This window comes from Hyperolius riggenbachi, chromosome 2 (assembly GCF_040937935.1).
Source record: "Hyperolius riggenbachi isolate aHypRig1 chromosome 2, aHypRig1.pri, whole genome shotgun sequence".
NCBI lineage: Eukaryota > Metazoa > Chordata > Amphibia > Anura > Hyperoliidae > Hyperolius > Hyperolius riggenbachi.
The window spans coordinates 257,767,704-257,785,018 of record NC_090647.1 but is presented as its reverse complement, the minus strand read 5'-3'; the positions used below and the strand labels follow the sequence as shown (position 1 = coordinate 257,785,018).

The following is a 17,315-nucleotide window of genomic DNA, read 5'->3' as shown; positions in this document are numbered from 1 at the left end:
GCACTATTGGCCACAATATTGTGCCTGAGCTGTCCATGTGACACAGTTCCATTAATGACAATGGTCTGCACTACCAGTATCCTGACAATCGCATGCTAATATATTTACAGTCGCCTACACAAAGAAACTAATAATAGCCTCAGCACTGTGCTGGCCTGTTCTTCCTGGAAATCTGCAGCCCTTAAAGACAAGCTCCTGGTACATGTGTCACCTGGGGGACATTCAGACCAGCCATCCAGAGGCGTATCTAGAGGGGTGCAGGCATGTCTCATGCCATGGGCGCCACAGCAACATGGGCGCTACATCTGCTTCTGTGCTGCACCCCCTGCCTGTCCCTGTGCTTCCCTGTCACTCAGACCTCAGATCAGGTTAATTCTGTTATCTAGGAAACATGGCTACTTAACCTCCTTGCCGTTCTGATTCTTTCCAGATTTTAGGGTCTAAAAGCGGTGCAATTTTTTTCCACTCTTTCAGACCCTAAAACCTGAAAAAAATCATTCTGGCAGGGAGATCTGCAGCAAAATAAAAAAAAAATTACCATTCTGGGCTCCTGTGCTGCAGTTTTCTCTTTGCCCACAAGATGGCGCTAATATACATATAAACGAACTTCTCTATATTTCTCTAATATAGAGAAGTTCGTTTTCAATATTAGCCCCGCCCCCGATGACGTCACGCTGCCACCACCGCTCTGCTGCCACCACCACGGCTGCGCTGCTCCAACTGGCTGCCGGGTCCCCGGAAGATTAGCGGGGACATGGGGGATCCCGGCGGCCAGGGAAAGACCCCACACTGCCGGGGAGAGAGGCTGGAGTCCCGCTGCGCAGCGAGATCACGTGCGGGACTCCACAACTAAAGGTAAAGCTCTGCAATGCCTACCCCGACCTGAGCTCGGGATCACCGCTAATAGCTTCTTTTTTCTACCCCGAGCTCAGGTCGGGAAAACCGGCAAGGAGGTTAATTTATGTATGTAGGGCGCACTTGACTTAGTGTTAGAAAAGAGGACAGAGAGGAAATAAGAAGAGATATTTCCCAAAAAGTAACTTAAGCAATATCCCGAGCCAAAAATGCAGGCAACCATAACACATGTATGTGAGAAACAATGCTGTTGTTACAGGGGAAGGGGGCTCTGAATGGGGTGGGGGGCACAATTTCAGTGTTTGCCATAGGCTCTATAGTACCCAGATACGCCCCTGCAGCCATCAAGCTCTATTGGCCACACTGTTGTGCCTGAGCTGTCCATGTGACAAAGTGCCACTATCCCCAAAATTGAGCACTCCAAAGTGTTGCTGAAAGCTGCAGAGTTGCAGAGCCAGAGCCGCTGCAGCTGAAGACCCAGCGGCTGTGTCCACCCCCATACTGAAAGCAGCAGCGATGCAGAGAGCCATCTCCTCTCCTCTACCAACCTTACCCCGGAAAGCCTGGGGCACGTGAACCACTATACAGCGGCATTGGATAGAGGAGACGAGATCAGCATTGATATCGGAGACGGCTGTCTTCACCGCTGTGGCTTTTGGCTAAACTGTGTGCAATAATTTTGTGGGGCTATTGCTATAGGTATGCACATCTTAAAAATGTTGTACCAATTTAGGTAAGAACACCCATCTTATATAATGTTTTATCTTTGCTTGAGGTGCTTTTTAAGTAATAATATCTCATAAAGTGGAAAGGTTTTCTTCCAAGAAAATTCCTGGAAATACTGCACACAATTAGGTGAGGCAATTTTATAATGTTCACCCAGAAAAATATATCCCTAAAGTTACCCTGAGCAATGTCCCACTTTTCTTGGTGGTCCTAGATGCATTTGGCATTCTGTGTGCCAACAGGCTAGTGTGCTTGCTTTAGCACTCATGCATGTATAGTGTACAGGATCTTCTCAAAAAATTAGCATATTTGACTTTTTTTGTTTTAAAAACACTTTTCTTTTATTGGTCGGATGAAATATGCTAATTTTTTGAGATAGGAAATTTGGGTTTTCATGAGCTGTATGCCTAAATCATCAATATTAAAACAATAAAAGGCTTGAACTACTTCAGTTGTGTGTATTTGAATCTAAAATATATGAAAGTCTAATGTTTAGCAGTACATTACAGAAAATAATGAACTTTATCACAATATGCTAATTTTTTTTTAGAAGATTCTATATACAGTGTTGTGTGTATCAGTACATGGCTAGTGGTACAACATTTGTGAATGCACCAATGTAAATTATATATTCTATTTTAAGACACACTATGATGACACATTAAACTATAAATTAAGCATTTGAAGCAAGTTCCTGATTTTTTTTTTTTTACATTTCTGTGATACTTATGATCAAACACAAAATCGTGATTCAGTCCAGATACATACTATAATCATAATTTTGGAGGCTAGCCCATTTGATATATGAAGCCCATATATCTAAGTATTTTACTGCTTTCACTTCAAAGAACTAGAGTGACAATGTATCAGGTTATGAACAGAAAAAAGCTTTTGCCTTAAGCTTTGAAAGTGATAATTACAGTACATGTGAACAGTACAATTATTAAACACTGGAGCCTTTTATTACTGACTCTTCCCTTAATTTTCAGCAGAAGGTAAAGAATAATGAAATAATTTATGTGTGTCACTGAAAGAAAAGAGTCATCCTTGAAAGACAGACAGATAGATAGATGGATAGACAGACATATACCAAAAAAGTGGCCCAAAAGCGGGGGTCTCGGCTTGTACTTGAGTCACAGCTGTGTGCCCCCCCCCCGGTCTGGTCTCCCCGCATGTGTTCCCCACTGCCGTGGTATTTTTAAATGGTGTCTAAGGTCTTGTCTTGTCTCCCGGCATGTGTCCCTCACTGACGCGGTATTTATACATGCTGTTTCATCTCCCCATGTTTCCCCCTGCTGGCGTGGTATTTGCACACGCTGTCCTGTCTCCCGGCATGGGTCGCCTGCTGGAGCGGTATGTCTGTGTCCTTCGGCATTTACCTTCTTTAGCTTATCTTTCAGTCTCATTTCTATGACGCCCTCTAGTGGCGCCTTAATTACAAGTGACACTGCAGAACGTCATAGAGATGGGACTAGACTAAAGAAAAGCTCAAGATGAATGCTGTTGTGCGGACGAGTGAGTGAATGCTCCACTCTGCACATGCCGGGGGACACAGACATACCGCTCCAGCACGGGAGATGGGATAGCATGCACAAATACCGCGCCAGCGGGGGACACATGCGGGGAGACGGGGTAGGACCTACAAATACCGTTCCAAGGCTCTGCATATGCTGGAGGACACTGGTGGGGGCAACATACTTCGCCGGCAGGGGACAAATGCAGGGAGATGGGATGGCATCTACAAATACTGCTCCAGCAGAGAGGGGAAGGAGCGGGAACATGGGGCGACATCTACAAATATCACTCTGGCAAGGGGGGACACAATTATAGATGTGCTGACACTAATTCTGGGTGGTAGAGGATGCACTACGCCACCTGTTATTATTAAGTAATTCATAATTCTTAGTGAGTGAGGGGGCTTATTACTGGGAAGATTATATGCACTTTTTCTGCTACTGATTCTGATTGAGGTAGTATTTGCTTTCAGTTATGTTCACACTGATTCATATTGCCTACTTATGTTATTTGTAGGACATGTCTCATGTCTGTATGATGTTACCTTGGGGATGAGTAAGGCCTCTTGCACACTGCAAGCAATTCAGATTCAGATTCCGCTTTTTAATCAGTTTTTACATCCGATTCAGATTCCGATTTTCAGTTTGCTCCCTGCACACTGCAAATCGGAATCTGAATCGGATGTAAAAACTGATTAAAAAGCGGAATCTGAATCGGAATCGCGTGCAGTGTGCAAGAGACCTAAAAAGGATCAGGAATATCAGACTTGCCACCCCCAGACCAAAGTAACAGGGATGTTATGAGAGACTAGAGCTATGATAAGCGACCAGAGATGCTGCATTTCTTACCCTCGGCTTATACATGGGTTGATCATTTTTTCCCAGTATTAAAGGCATAAGTTTGGGGGTCGGCTTATAGTCAGGTCGGCTTATACTCGAGTATATACGGTAGATAGAGAGAGAGAGAGAGAGAGAGAGAGAGAGAGAGAGAGAGAGAGAGAGAGAGGGAGAGAGAGAGAATGTAAATCAGGGAGAAGAAATATTTTACAATGGATAAACCCTGACTAAATAATTTATAAATGAATATTGTATATATTATTTTCACTACAGTTCCTCTTTAAATCATGATAAAGGCTGTGCCTATTGTTCATAAAAGATGCACTAGCATGTGCGGAAAGTTCTGAATGTTTGTTCCATGGACACACAAAGTACATGTACACAAACCTTAAAGGACAACGGTAGTGAGAAGACTATGAAGGCTGCCATATTTATTTCCTTTTAAGCAATACCAGTTGCCTGGCAGCCCTGCAGATCTAAGCCCGGCCGAATAACACCAGAAACAAGCATGCAGCTAATCTTGTCAGATCTGTCAATAATGTCAGAAACACCTGATCTGCTGCATGCTTGTTCAGGGTCTGTGGCTAAAAGTGTTAGAGGCAGAGGATCAGCAGGACAGCCAGGCAACTAACAAGGAAATAAATATGGCAGCCTCCATAACCGTCTCGCTTCAGTTGTCCTTTAAAACTGCTCATTGGGAGAAAACAACAGTCATCAAGCAGTTGTGCTAATGTGCTTCATCAGTACCCCCAACCTTATTCACCTGGGGATGTTGGAAGGAAATGCGGGCCAAATGGGCAACTGTCACCTCCTGACTATATGTTCCTTTAAATGGATCTTACTGCATGTGTTAATTATTTTAAGTATACCCATTTGTTTATCTTGTCTTAAAAGACAAATGACAATGGTCTGCACTACTAGTATCCTGACAATTGCATGCTAATATATTTACAGATGCCTATACAAGGAAACTAATAATAGCCTCAGCACTGTGCTGGCCTGTTCTTCCTGGAAATCTACAGCGCTTAAAGAAACTCTATTCCTGTAAATAATATCTTACAATAAATCTGTGTCGCTATTGACCTTACAAGTGGAGCTAATATTAAGCTTGCCTCCTAACAGATGTGTGCTTACCGAAGATGTCAGGAGATCGGTGCCAGACTCCAAATAAAAATTAGCCGTTGCATATAAATCTTAAAACCCCTCTTTTGCATATGTTGTCAGGGTGTAATGACTGGAGTAGAGCGGCAATACTTAATCACTGGCACCACTTTTGGCTCTCTGAAGTACTGAGAGGTAAGCGTAGTTTTTGTATAGGCTGCATTGAAATGTAGAGCTATAATTATACAGGGTTGGTTGAGATTAAGCAATCTCAATGGCCTTACAAAAACCATGAAAACTCAGTCAAGATACACAAGCTTTTCTAGCAAATTTAGAGTTTCAAGCTTTCCAACATTAGACTGCATTAGGTGTTTATAATGTAAAGGTGTTACTCTCATATGTATAAATTCTGTTGAATCATTGTTTGTTCATACCCCATACAGTGGAACATGAGACACGCAATAAGCACACTATTCATGTAATATAAACTTACTGTATTATACTGCTGCAACAGCAGGAAAACAGATACAGTAACAAATCAATGAACACATTTAAAATCACCTTCTGCCTCAGGACCCCATAGCAGTTGTTGTAGCTCCTATGGCTTTTGTTACACGATTGACCTAAGTGCCAGTGGGGTTGATGCATGAAGCAGGGGTGCTATTGCTGTGCATAGACAGTACACAGCAGTTTTACCATTACTACCACCAGCAGTGTACCGTGAGTTACGCTATTAGTGCGACCTACAGTACTCAGGTACCGTGAGTATTTCTATGGTAAAGCGTGTCAGTAACCGTAGCAATGCTTGCATTACTTAAGTTCCGCAGATTGTGCTAATAGCGGAATTAGCAGTACACTACTGGTGGTAGTAACGGCAATCGGTAATAATGCCGTGATGCTATCTGTGCACAGCAATATCACTGCTGCTTCATTCATCAATCCCAATAACCATAACTTTAATAAATATTTGTATACATAGACTTTCCAACTTATCAAGGATAGTGTTTAGCAGAGGGAAGGTAAACATTTATAGAATGGTGCAAGGATTAGATTATTATCACGCTAATATTTTGAACAAACTCCTAATTTATCCCATTATCATAACTTCAGTACATCTCATAAAAAGCTAGGCTCCAAAATAGCAATGTAAAAAATGTCGTTGTGCCCAATGCATTATGCCAAAATCATTATGTAACCAAATTAATAGTGATCATTTCCTAATACTTAAAATACTTACTGTACCAGATTCATTGTGCCAAAGAAGCCCATTTTAGAATGAGTGTCTTAAGTCAAACAGTGCAAGTACTATAGCAAATGCATTCATTATCTGCTGATATAAGGGTTAGTATACATGGATGATTCCTTATTGTACTCCTGTATATATGTAAATAGTGGGAGTGAAAATAGAACATTCCAGTAGAATATCCTTAAGGGGTTCCACTAAACCCAACATAATCCCAATATAATAAAGATATTCAGCCAGAAAACTGCAATAGTTTCATGACTTTTTTTTGCTGAATCATAACCTTGTTATATTGTGTTATATTGTGGTGACAGTACCTGAAACAAATGAGTTGGATGTGCTACATTGCCTGCTGAACATCTGCCAAAAGCAGTTTCATGTATGCAATTACAGTTGGCCTTTCAAGACATTTTCTCATAGATCAGGCAATGATCTCCTTGGTCTACCTACTCAATAAGTTTATGTGTCAGCAATTTTTTTTGCTCCAGTAAAGAGGCAGAGCAGGGGCTACCAGTATTTTGCTATTCTGATAATTATCTGTCCATCGTATAGTAAAGAGCTCCAATTTAGAACACTGGTTGTTACCCTCAGCAAATAACCAGGCATGTGAAAGAGCATGCAAAGCCTAAAATAGATGGGCTGTGCTGGCATAAGGGCAAGAAAGCTACACCTCTATGTGCTTAATGGTGCAGGTAGGGTAGGGACCAATTCTAAGTTAGGAACCTTATTGTGGTGAATTGGCCAAGTGCAAAACATACTGCAAACCATTTTGAAAACTGATATCCTCCACTTTGATAACCTAGTTGTTACTGTCAGTGTCTCAGCTTGTTGTGAGAATGTGTTTTGAGTGCAGTGGGTTATGACTGTTAAGGACTGTGAATGTAAGGCCCCTTCCCTACACTTGTGTTTTTTAGCCGCACTTTGCAGCAATGTGCTGCAATGTTATCCGCAAGAACATCAGATGTGCATAGACTGCACCATCTGATGTCCCCATCCATGTGTTGTGTTTCACTGTGGAATTCACTGTGGAATCACAACACATGGTTGCCGATGAATTCCAGCAAATACATTGGAAAAAGGGCCATGTGTTGCTGCAGCACTTCAGTTTCCTGATGCTCTTAAGCGGGGAAGGGGCCTAAATTGACCACGTCTCTCAGCAGCCATTGTGGTGTGGTTTTAGATTGCAGTTATGTTGTCCCTATGCCAGCAGAGGCCATTTATTTAATGACATGAGTGGTACAATTTGTTGCTTCCAGGAGAAAGAGATTTATTTGTGTGCTTGTATGCGTTTCTTTTTTTTTTAAAGGCTAAGAACATAATTACTTAAAGGAACACTATCAATTAACATTTTTTTTTCAATTGAGATAGGAATCATTTGGAAAGTGCTGCTAAGTACTGGTGTATACATTTGAAAGCGCATCTCTTTGTTTACTATTATCTAATTCTTTTCACACTTCAGTGTCGCCAAAACTGATGCTGAGTGAACCATGAGGGGAGGGGGATTCTCTCACAATACATCTGTTAACCCTATATGAGAGAAAGCTCTCAGAGAGCTGTCTGCAGAAAGCAGAGAAATGGTATCTTACGTGCAAAAAAAAACATTTGTAATAGCATGTGAACTCTGCTTCAATATTACACTGTTCTTAGCATGTCAGACTGCACGAATTCACCTATGAAAATGAGATATTCCAACCAAACTAAAATCTACACACAATGAATTACAGCTATTGCCTCTGATGTTTAACATAAAAACTAGGGAAATGTTTACACAGCTACTTAAACATTATTTGTACATTGTCATTTTCGAACACTTAGTGATATTTTTCCTTTAAATTTGAAGCTCAGGTTCTAGAGCTTAAAGTGTTTGCTTGTGTGCTGGCTGGTGTAGGCATAGTAGTGGCCAATTTTAAAAAGGAAATGTCATTGTGGTGCATTGACCAAGTACAAAATATACTTTAGTTTGTTGTAGAAACTAAGATAATTCATTTTGACAACCTAGTTGTTTTCATTACTCTCAGCAGTCCAGCTTGTTTGAAGCGTTGTTTTGAGTGCAGAGGGTTAATGATTGTGTACATGAATTATTATAAGACTGTAACTGACTTGCATAACAGCCATCGACGTTATAATTTTAAAATACTTCCTGGGTCCATGTATCAGAAGGACAGCTCACTATAAACAGAAGCAAATTCAATACTGTACTATTGTTTTTTTGTTCAGCTGGTGTAATAGGATTACAATGATTGGTACATTTTAAAAACACTGGATTCTACATTAAAGTCAGGTTTAAATAAATGAGCTGCACTAAAGGTATATGAAAGAAATGCAAAGGTAAATGTTTATATCTGTAATTTGTTTAAAAATTAGTTAACTTCATTGGTATGTACACAGATATGCCAGCCAGATGAGGATGCTCCATATTGCTGATAAGAAGCATATGCTGTTATTAGGAATTGAAGACTCCTAGTAAGATTAAATTGATTTTTCCACTGGCGGATGCCATGTGTAGACAAAGGCTATGCAATGCTGCACAAAACCCAGAGAATAAAACTTTCGCCCACCCCATGAGATGTAAACATGAAATGGAATTACAGTATGACATCATCTAGCTGAAAGGTCTCTGTAACTGTATTATGACTCGAACAAGAGGATTAAACATAAGTGTTTAGCTCACTTAATGCACTGAGGCAGACATGATAATGACAATAAACATTATACATTTTAGACATATTTGAGAGCTCAAATAAAATGAAAGACAAAGAAAAGAGAAAACAGCAGAGCACATAAAAACACACAGTAGTTGTTTAAAGCTTAATTCCATTCCTTTTCTACCTACCTCCCCTCCCCCAACACACTTCCCAACATAGTTCCCACACTACAAAACCTCATCAGTACTTCGCTATGGAGATTCTCAACTTCAGGGGTCACTTGTTTCTATGCTGTAAGTGGACAGGCACTTTGGATTTGATAATTGATTGAACATCAACACACAGCCTTGTAAAACTGAGGCAATACCATCCATCAAGGGGTTAGACAAAAGCCAATGGCTAAAACAACCATGTTCCCTCTCCTGTCAGCAAATGAGGGGAGGAGGTGAGTGCTACTCCCCTCTCAGCAGTGATAAAAGCCCAGGTTGCTGCCATGATGCTGCAACCTTCCTGCCTAGGAAACTCAGTAGGCAATGATCAGGGCTTCTGGATGCAAATAACATCAGAGGTTTGATTGGACTGAGAGAGTTATGTGATTTCAGGTGTGTTTGCAGTCTACAACTGTGGCTAATCAGAAAATCACTATAAAGTGAGCTGGTTAAAAAGACATGCGCAAAAGGCCAACTAGGAGAAAAGAGATCACTTTTATGATTTGCCAATGAAAGAAGTATCTCATAGGTCAGTAGAAACCAGATGCAGAAGACAGCTTCCACTTCTCTCAGAAAGTGGTAAAAGCAGAGTATTATGTGACATACTACAGGCCCAATTTTTTTTTTAAAACATGTGAAGTTTCTTAAAGGGGCAGTTTAGTGAAAATTGTTATTTTCCATTAATCACATATCAGTTATTTAATAAGGAGAGCATACGTTTCTCCATAGACCTTGTGTTAAAAGAAAGTAGATGTAAGACTATGGGCTTGATTCACAAAGCGGTGCAAACACTTTGCACGCCTGTGAAAACCCCTTTATCACGCCTAAACTCAGTTTAGGCATGATAAGAAGAAACTCGCGTGAATTTTCCGCGCGCAACCGCGCACGCGCGCGCGCAGCGGCCCCCGCTTCGCGCGAAGCTCCCATTAAGCCCTATGGGACTTTGTGCGCGCGTACGCGCGGAAACTTCGCGCGAGTTAGAGCACAAAGCGGTGATAACTTTGCTGGTGCAAAGGTTATCACGCCTAAAGTCTTTTAGGCGTGATAACTGAGTTATCACCGCTTTGTGAATCGAGCCCAATTTCTGCTTTTTAAGACAGCTGAGCTGCATCATTAGCATACTAAGCGACGGACTTCACTGATAGTAGCAGACATTCCAGCTGATTTATAATGGCTGGCTCACTCACTACAGAGAGCCGTGCTGTTCTCACATGTAACTAGCTAAGTAAATAAACAAACAGGCTGCTAAGTAAGTAACTAATTAGCAGCCTGTTTTATCTATTTACTTAGCTAGTTACATGTGAGAACAGCACGGCTCTCTGTAGTGAGTGAGCCAGCCATTATAAATCAGCTGGAATGTCTGCTACTATCAGTGAAGTCTGTCGCTTAGTATGCTAATGATGCAGCTCAGCTGTCTTAAAAAGCAGAAATAGTGTTATCATCTACTTTTTTTTAACACAAGGTCTATGGAGAAACGTATGCTCTCCTTATTAAATAACTGATATGTGATTAATGGAAAATAATAATTTTCACTAAACTGCCCCTTTAACTGAGGAGCTTGCCTTATCCATGTAGACAATTATTGATTAGCCTAAGCCATATAAATAAAGTGCCTGGCCAGTGGCCAAGTACCCAACCATTAGACACTTGCTGCACCACAGCATCTGTAATCTTCTCACAGAGATTTAGTCTGTGCTTTCCCCCTTACAGTCTGCCTCCTGTTCGAAGCTCTGACTGAACCCAGTTGGAGCAAGGGCACATGTTTTTCCCTTTCCGTGGTCCCTCTTTGATCACACTCCTGAATGGCTAAGCACAGCATCCACGAACCCTCTGTCCATGCATGGTGTGCATACCCAAGATACTCCTGGCAGAGGTTTCTACATACAACCATGGGGAAGCGATCACTAAAGGGGTCACACCAATGGACAGTTAGTGAGGTTATGTAGACCACTTAATTCTGATATATAGTGAAGGGGGCTTCGCTTAAATCTGATATTTGCGGAAGGGGCTTTCACCAGGCCATTTCATTCAGATATTGGATGGGGGCATGGGGCTGCAGCGGGAGTTAAACCAGGATGTTTATTTTTTTTTATGTGGAAAGGGGTGAGTGAACAAGTTATTTAATGCTTTTATCTGGGAGAGAGCACAAAGCTACTTAATTATCAAATCTGTGAAGGGTAGTACCAAGCTATTTATGTGTGGGTGGGACATAAAAAGCAACTTCATGAGGAGAAGGGGTATGGGGCAAATTTTTCATACCTGCCCTGGAAGCTATTTTGTATACAAATTGTTCTAAAAGACACAGTGTTCAGTTAACAGCAGAGCCGCTCACTCTGATCTACACAGAGGGGAAGAAAGAACAATACGTGAACTAATGAGGAAATGTTAATAGTAGGTTCTTTAATAACAAAACAATTCTGTAATCAATGGTTCAAAGGAACAAATCACTTAAGTTCTTCAAAATTACATTAGTGAAAACTCCTACACATGCTAGATAATCACAAGCAATCATATCAGTAGATGAAAATCTACAATGAGGTTTAAGGTGCGTACAAATGTCCAACTTTACACCTGATTGTTGTTTAAAGTTGAAGAAAAAGTGTGTACGTACCTTTAACGTGACCCTGTAGTGAGTCCACTATTATATCCTGAAACATAAAAGCAAACCCGAAAGATCCCGAAAGAGCCTTTGTTTTCTAAACACATGACTATGTATTCAAATCTATGTGCTGACTCTAACATCATCACGCCCCACCCCCTTGTTTCTGATGACTCGTGCTGTCTGGTCAGCACAAACCATTAGAAAGGAGGGCCCGAGGGGTGAATAAGTGATCTGGATCCTAATGAGGCTTCCCATGTCATCCTCCGGGTCCTCATTGCTGCTCGAAGACCCTCTAAAGATTATTGACTTGGGCTCATTGGTAATCTGATTGGGGCCATTGTCCTCTTCAGACACAAGCATGGCTGTAATGCACATGCATGAGTACGCCCGCACTTGTGCAGCAAGCAAGAGCTGCTCATGCACATGTGGCTCTATGCTACTGCGCCGGCACGGGCTGCTCATGCCAGAAGAGGAATGTAGCCCTGATCAGCTGGAGAGTCCTGGGCAACTGTGGCTGACCAAAGAATGCTGTTGGAAGCTTGGAAGCCTCACTGGGACCTAGAGACTTCCCTCTCCTTAGGTAAGTATGTGTTTCTGAGCCCGAGTTTCGGCTTCGGTTCTCTTTAAGGCTATTTTTATTGCCAAACAGGTAGCATTGTTTTTGCAGCACATATTCATCCTGCTACCAAAACTATAACAACCAGTTAATATATTAATTATTTAGATTTAAAAACAAAAATGTACACATTTTTTAGTAACGCACAACTTTCCCAATATAATAATTTAAAAAAAAAAATCTTCAATTGGAAGCAAATTATTGCAAATCTATATGGTTCCTTGTTCCCACTGCATTTTCACATTTGCATGGGTAGATTTGGTACTAGATTTCATCTGCCTGGTTGACAAAAACAGAAGCCTAGCTCTCAGGTAAGAGTACAGCAGAAGGGCACAGTGAACGCTCTCACTAGTATGGTACAGATGGGGACAGCTCTGTAATTCTCAGACAATCCCCACCTCATGTTACTGTACACACCGACACTATATAATTACCATACTTCTATACCTTCTATATTACATGTATAGTCACACATTATGATAAATACATCTGTCAATATTTAAGGACACTTCATTGACTCACGTTTATACTGTACAAGTCAAATGTTAATATTGTATGTGCATCATCAAATCATCAATAAATTCTGATACATGATTACATGTTACCCATGGTGCAATAGAGTCACAATTTATATGGGTTCTACATAGCCTGATACATTCCATTCAAAAGTATATGTATGATCCAAAATCAAGGCCCAATGAGAAGAAATGTAAATAGAATATCCAAAATATGCATTGATCTACATAACCAAGTTTCTATCAGATGTATAGACGGGAGTATAAAACACAACTAAACCCAAAACTACAGAAGGAAAATTGTATAAACAACCATCAGTATAAAAATGAATATAAATAGCGTATAGAAGAAAAGTGCAGGACAGAATAATTGCTTCATGGGCCTAATCTGGTTACCACTGCAGTGAAGTTCAATTCCTCTCTTCTCTGCATACAGATGCTAGCAGGTCAATCAAGTTTGACCATGTAAAACACATAGATGCCTGACTACATTTCCCAGCATTCCTATATTATGGTGGAAGCTGTGTGTCCACATGAGGAAGCAGGGTTTGTAGTTTACAGGAAATAGGTTGCGATCAATTGTAAGACTTTAAACCTCTAAGTGTAAGCTAACAAGTGAGGAGAGGTCTGAAGTCTGTACGGACAGGTGCATAGCTGCAGACAAGCTGATCCATTTTAAAAACGTAATTCTTAAAATTTACACTAATCAACATGACAGGTTTGAAAATCTTGCCTATTTCAATTCTGTCTTTAGTTGGGTTTAAAAACAAAACAAAACAGCAAAACAAAGAAGCTTAATTTGAATGTAATGTCATGATGTCTTTTTAATTGCCGATGCTGTCATGTGAGTGTGGAATCTGCAAATTCAAGTATCATCTTTCCGCAACTAATAAAAGAAAAGATCATCATGTATAGCATAAGAAAAGCCTAGTACAACTCCCAGAGAGTATCTCCAAAATGACTCTCTGTTGAACCACTGCAACAAGACAACACTATTAATCCAAATAGTAAATAAGTAAACAGTGAGTTAGGGAAGAGCTGTATATGAATATTTCATGATAACATAATTAGCGCTGTCTGCACCTGCAGCAAACTTGCCCTCGGAAAATTCAAAGAGGTGCAAATAGAAGTGTAATCACTATGGGCACACCGTTTCATTGGGTTTGTATTACTGCAGTTAACAGACGATAAAACAAAGATAAAGCTATTAAAACAACTCATAATACCGCATTTTAATTATCCAATCATAAAATTTTGTGTAAACTCCTGTGATGCAACTAAGAGGTTATTACTGGGTGTTATGGCAACTGAAAGGGGGGACTGATCACTCCTTTGCATGGCGCATATAACAAGATATTAAGTTATTATTATTATTATGTCTGCGCTATAGCCATCTTCACACACCATTGTATATCTTCAGCGTGTGTCTGATCTCCTTACACTTACAACACAGCTGGTGCAGTTTGGAGAAATTGATGGATGACTGAGGTCACAAAGCATCTCTAAAGTGTCACAGAACAGGGTTTAGAATTGTGGAAGCTTCAAGCAGATAACAAATAGCTTTCTGCTTCTTTTTGGGAGTCAGTATAAAAATAGCTCCCAATATATATCTTCTTAAAACCAAATGATATTCAAGGGGCTCAGCATACAGGCAATCAGCAACTAAAGTCGTGCAGCTAATGAGGTTTCTAGCACATTGCATAATCTTACATAATGGCTGAAGCACATTTAGCTCTAGAAATGATTCTACTGAGAATACATAAACCACTTTCCAATATGGCATGCAGTATAAATGGACTGGCTTCTATTATGCTGAAACAGTTGACATATTATTGCTGCATTACTGCATTTTGTGAGATGCTGCACAACCCCTACACATCATATCATGTTGCTGTGAGCAGTGCACTGCACTAGTTTCATGTTATAAATAATGGATCTCCCACACATTTAGGTCATCTAGGAGCTCTATGACCTAAAAGCACTAAAACTGGGGCCTCACGTTGTATGTGGTCATAGAAACTCTGCTGTGACCTCTGCAGTCTGTCTATCTATCTATCTATCTATCTATCTATCTATCTATCTATTTATCTATCATCACCACTGATAGGTTGACAAACATTCCTACCATTAAGTTGTCTGTAGACTATATCCTCTAAAAGGGAGAGTCTTTTCAGCACTGCCTCTTGGATAGGGCTGGCTCCATGGTTGGTCAGGTTGGTCACCTCAGCCCTTGGATGGAGCTCATGTAAGGACTCTCCACCTTTCACAGTAATGGGTCTACACTTGGCCAGAAACAGAACAAAGCCAGCAACAGCAATGAGGTTCAACACCAACAAGATTTTAACTCTTCTCAGAGAAGCCATCAAACTCCCCAATTTGGAACCCTCACTTTATCCGTGAATATGTGGAGTTTCTTAATGTTTTGCCAATGTCTCTGCAGGTGGGGAGGCAGGTAATCATCCCTGTAGATGTAGAAGGTGCAATATTCCAGGTACTGATATTCAGAGTAAATGTGACCAGAAGCAGATAAAAGTTCACAACATCAGTAGTGGTAATAGTGGGAGGAACACCATCTGACAGATAACTGACTTCTGATCTAAAATCCAAAGCTGCCCAGCCAATTAATGAGCACCAGGCAGGATCTGGTGCCTGTAAACACATTTGTAGAGGACCATCTGTATCCCCAGCAAGTCCAGAACATACAGTGGAAGTTTACAAACTGGGTAACAATCTGGACACTCCTGCCAGCACAAGTACACAAGAGTGCTCTATTCCACGTTTTATATCCTGAAAATCCTGATGATGGATAGAAGCCAGTCAATATTCCACAGGGGAATGTTGCCACTTAACATAAGGTACCTTAATTGTGCATGACCGAGTTTAGCAAATCATCCAAATGGTAGAATTCTTTGACTTGCAAGGTCCACTGAGAGAGTCAACAAATCACAATATTGCACTCCAGTAACATTTAGTGCACTACAGCAGCTCTGTGGATGAACAGAGGCATTTTAAGCCTATGCCTGGAATTGCTATTACAAAAATTTTCAACGTAGAGAGATTCGCAGCAAAAGCCACACACATCAGCAGACTCTAAACCCATTAGCCTATAAAGTTTCCCATTGGCTGCAGCCAGGCAAATGTGACAGTTAATAGCAACGATAACGTCAAGTGTTCCAGCTTATGAAGGATCCTTTGCAGTAGTATCTTTGCAGAGGGCACCTAAGCGCTGGCCGGGCGTGATAATCAGGCGGAGATCTCAGCAGCAATCTTCATCATTCACAACACAGAACGACAAGTGGGAATGTGGGAAGTGAGTATTGCAGGGGGGAGATTGTCAATGCGGCAAAGCTTGCTGACTGCACTTCCCTGAAACTGTACTCCTGATTCCCCTCCGAGCAGAAGCCGTGCTCCTCCTGATCTGAATGCTCACGTTACATCGCACACTTGTCAGCTGAGCGGCACCAGCATCCTCCCGTCAGTGTGCAGTCCATGGCAAGGCTGGCTAGAAGCAGCTGGCTCAGGTGGTGATGATGAGAGCGGTGCCTCCTTTATCCTGATGCTGCTGCTGCTGAGTCTCTCTGCTGGTCCTGGATGGAGGAAGCTGCTCTCTCCTGCGCTCCCATTGCTCTTAGCTGGTTATTTCTGTGCAGAGACATCCTCCCGTGTGCTGCTGCCTGAATCCCCGTTTACATGCCTACTAAAAGGCTGCAACGAAAACGTGGTATGGATAATTGGATCTGCAACTGGGATCTGGAGACGTTCAGTTTGCTCAAGAAGACAAGGCTTCGCTGTCTTGTTTATGTGATGTCAGGGACCATTTTACAGCAACATCAGGGAGTTATTAGAGCTTTAAAAATAGACATAAAAGAATACATATTAGAATAGGAAATAGGTTTATTTTACTTTTGGACAGAATGGTAGTAAGAAGTATCAGATTTCAGTTTAAGTATTTTGTTGCTGAATGCAGCATTAGTAGCCAGCATACTTATTTTGTAATATAATAACCAAACACAATTTTCAAATGGTTGTGGAGAGCACCAACTATGAAGTGTTATAGCTATCTAAATGTAAATGTAAATATTGATTCAAGTGCTTAATGCCAGTAATAATAACACTGTTTAAGGGCTCTGCCTCTGACACAGGAGACTTGGGTTCAAATCTAGGCTCTTCTTGTTCAGTAAGCCAGCAGCGATTCAGTAGGAGACATTGGGCAAGACTCCCTAACACTGCTACTGCCTATAGAGCTCCTCCAAGTGGCTGCAGCTCTGGCCTTTGAGTTCGCTGGGAGAAAATGGCAATATAAATGTTCTTTGTCTTGTCTTGCCCGTGTCTAATATAAATAGTAAATATCAGTAAGGCTAGGTTCACACGGTCACATTGTGGCACACGATATAATCGCATGGTAAACGCAACACACAGTGGCATAGCTAAAGAGCTATGGGCCCCGGTGCA

General features: G+C 41.1%; 1 protein-coding gene across 1 annotated transcript in view; it reads right to left on the bottom strand.

Annotated features, from left to right (window-relative positions):
* GALNT17 (polypeptide N-acetylgalactosaminyltransferase 17) overlaps positions 1 to 16,558 on the bottom strand; it is a 471,180-nt gene extending 454,622 nt beyond the window's left edge. Inside the window, exon 1 of the mRNA XM_068268559.1 lies at positions 14,989 to 16,558. Coding sequence (XP_068124660.1) covers positions 14,989 to 15,226 — 238 coding nt within the window. The 5' untranslated portion in view covers positions 15,227 to 16,558. The remainder of the gene's footprint in view (positions 1 to 14,988) is intronic.
* Between the last annotated feature and the right edge of the window lie 757 nt (positions 16,559 to 17,315).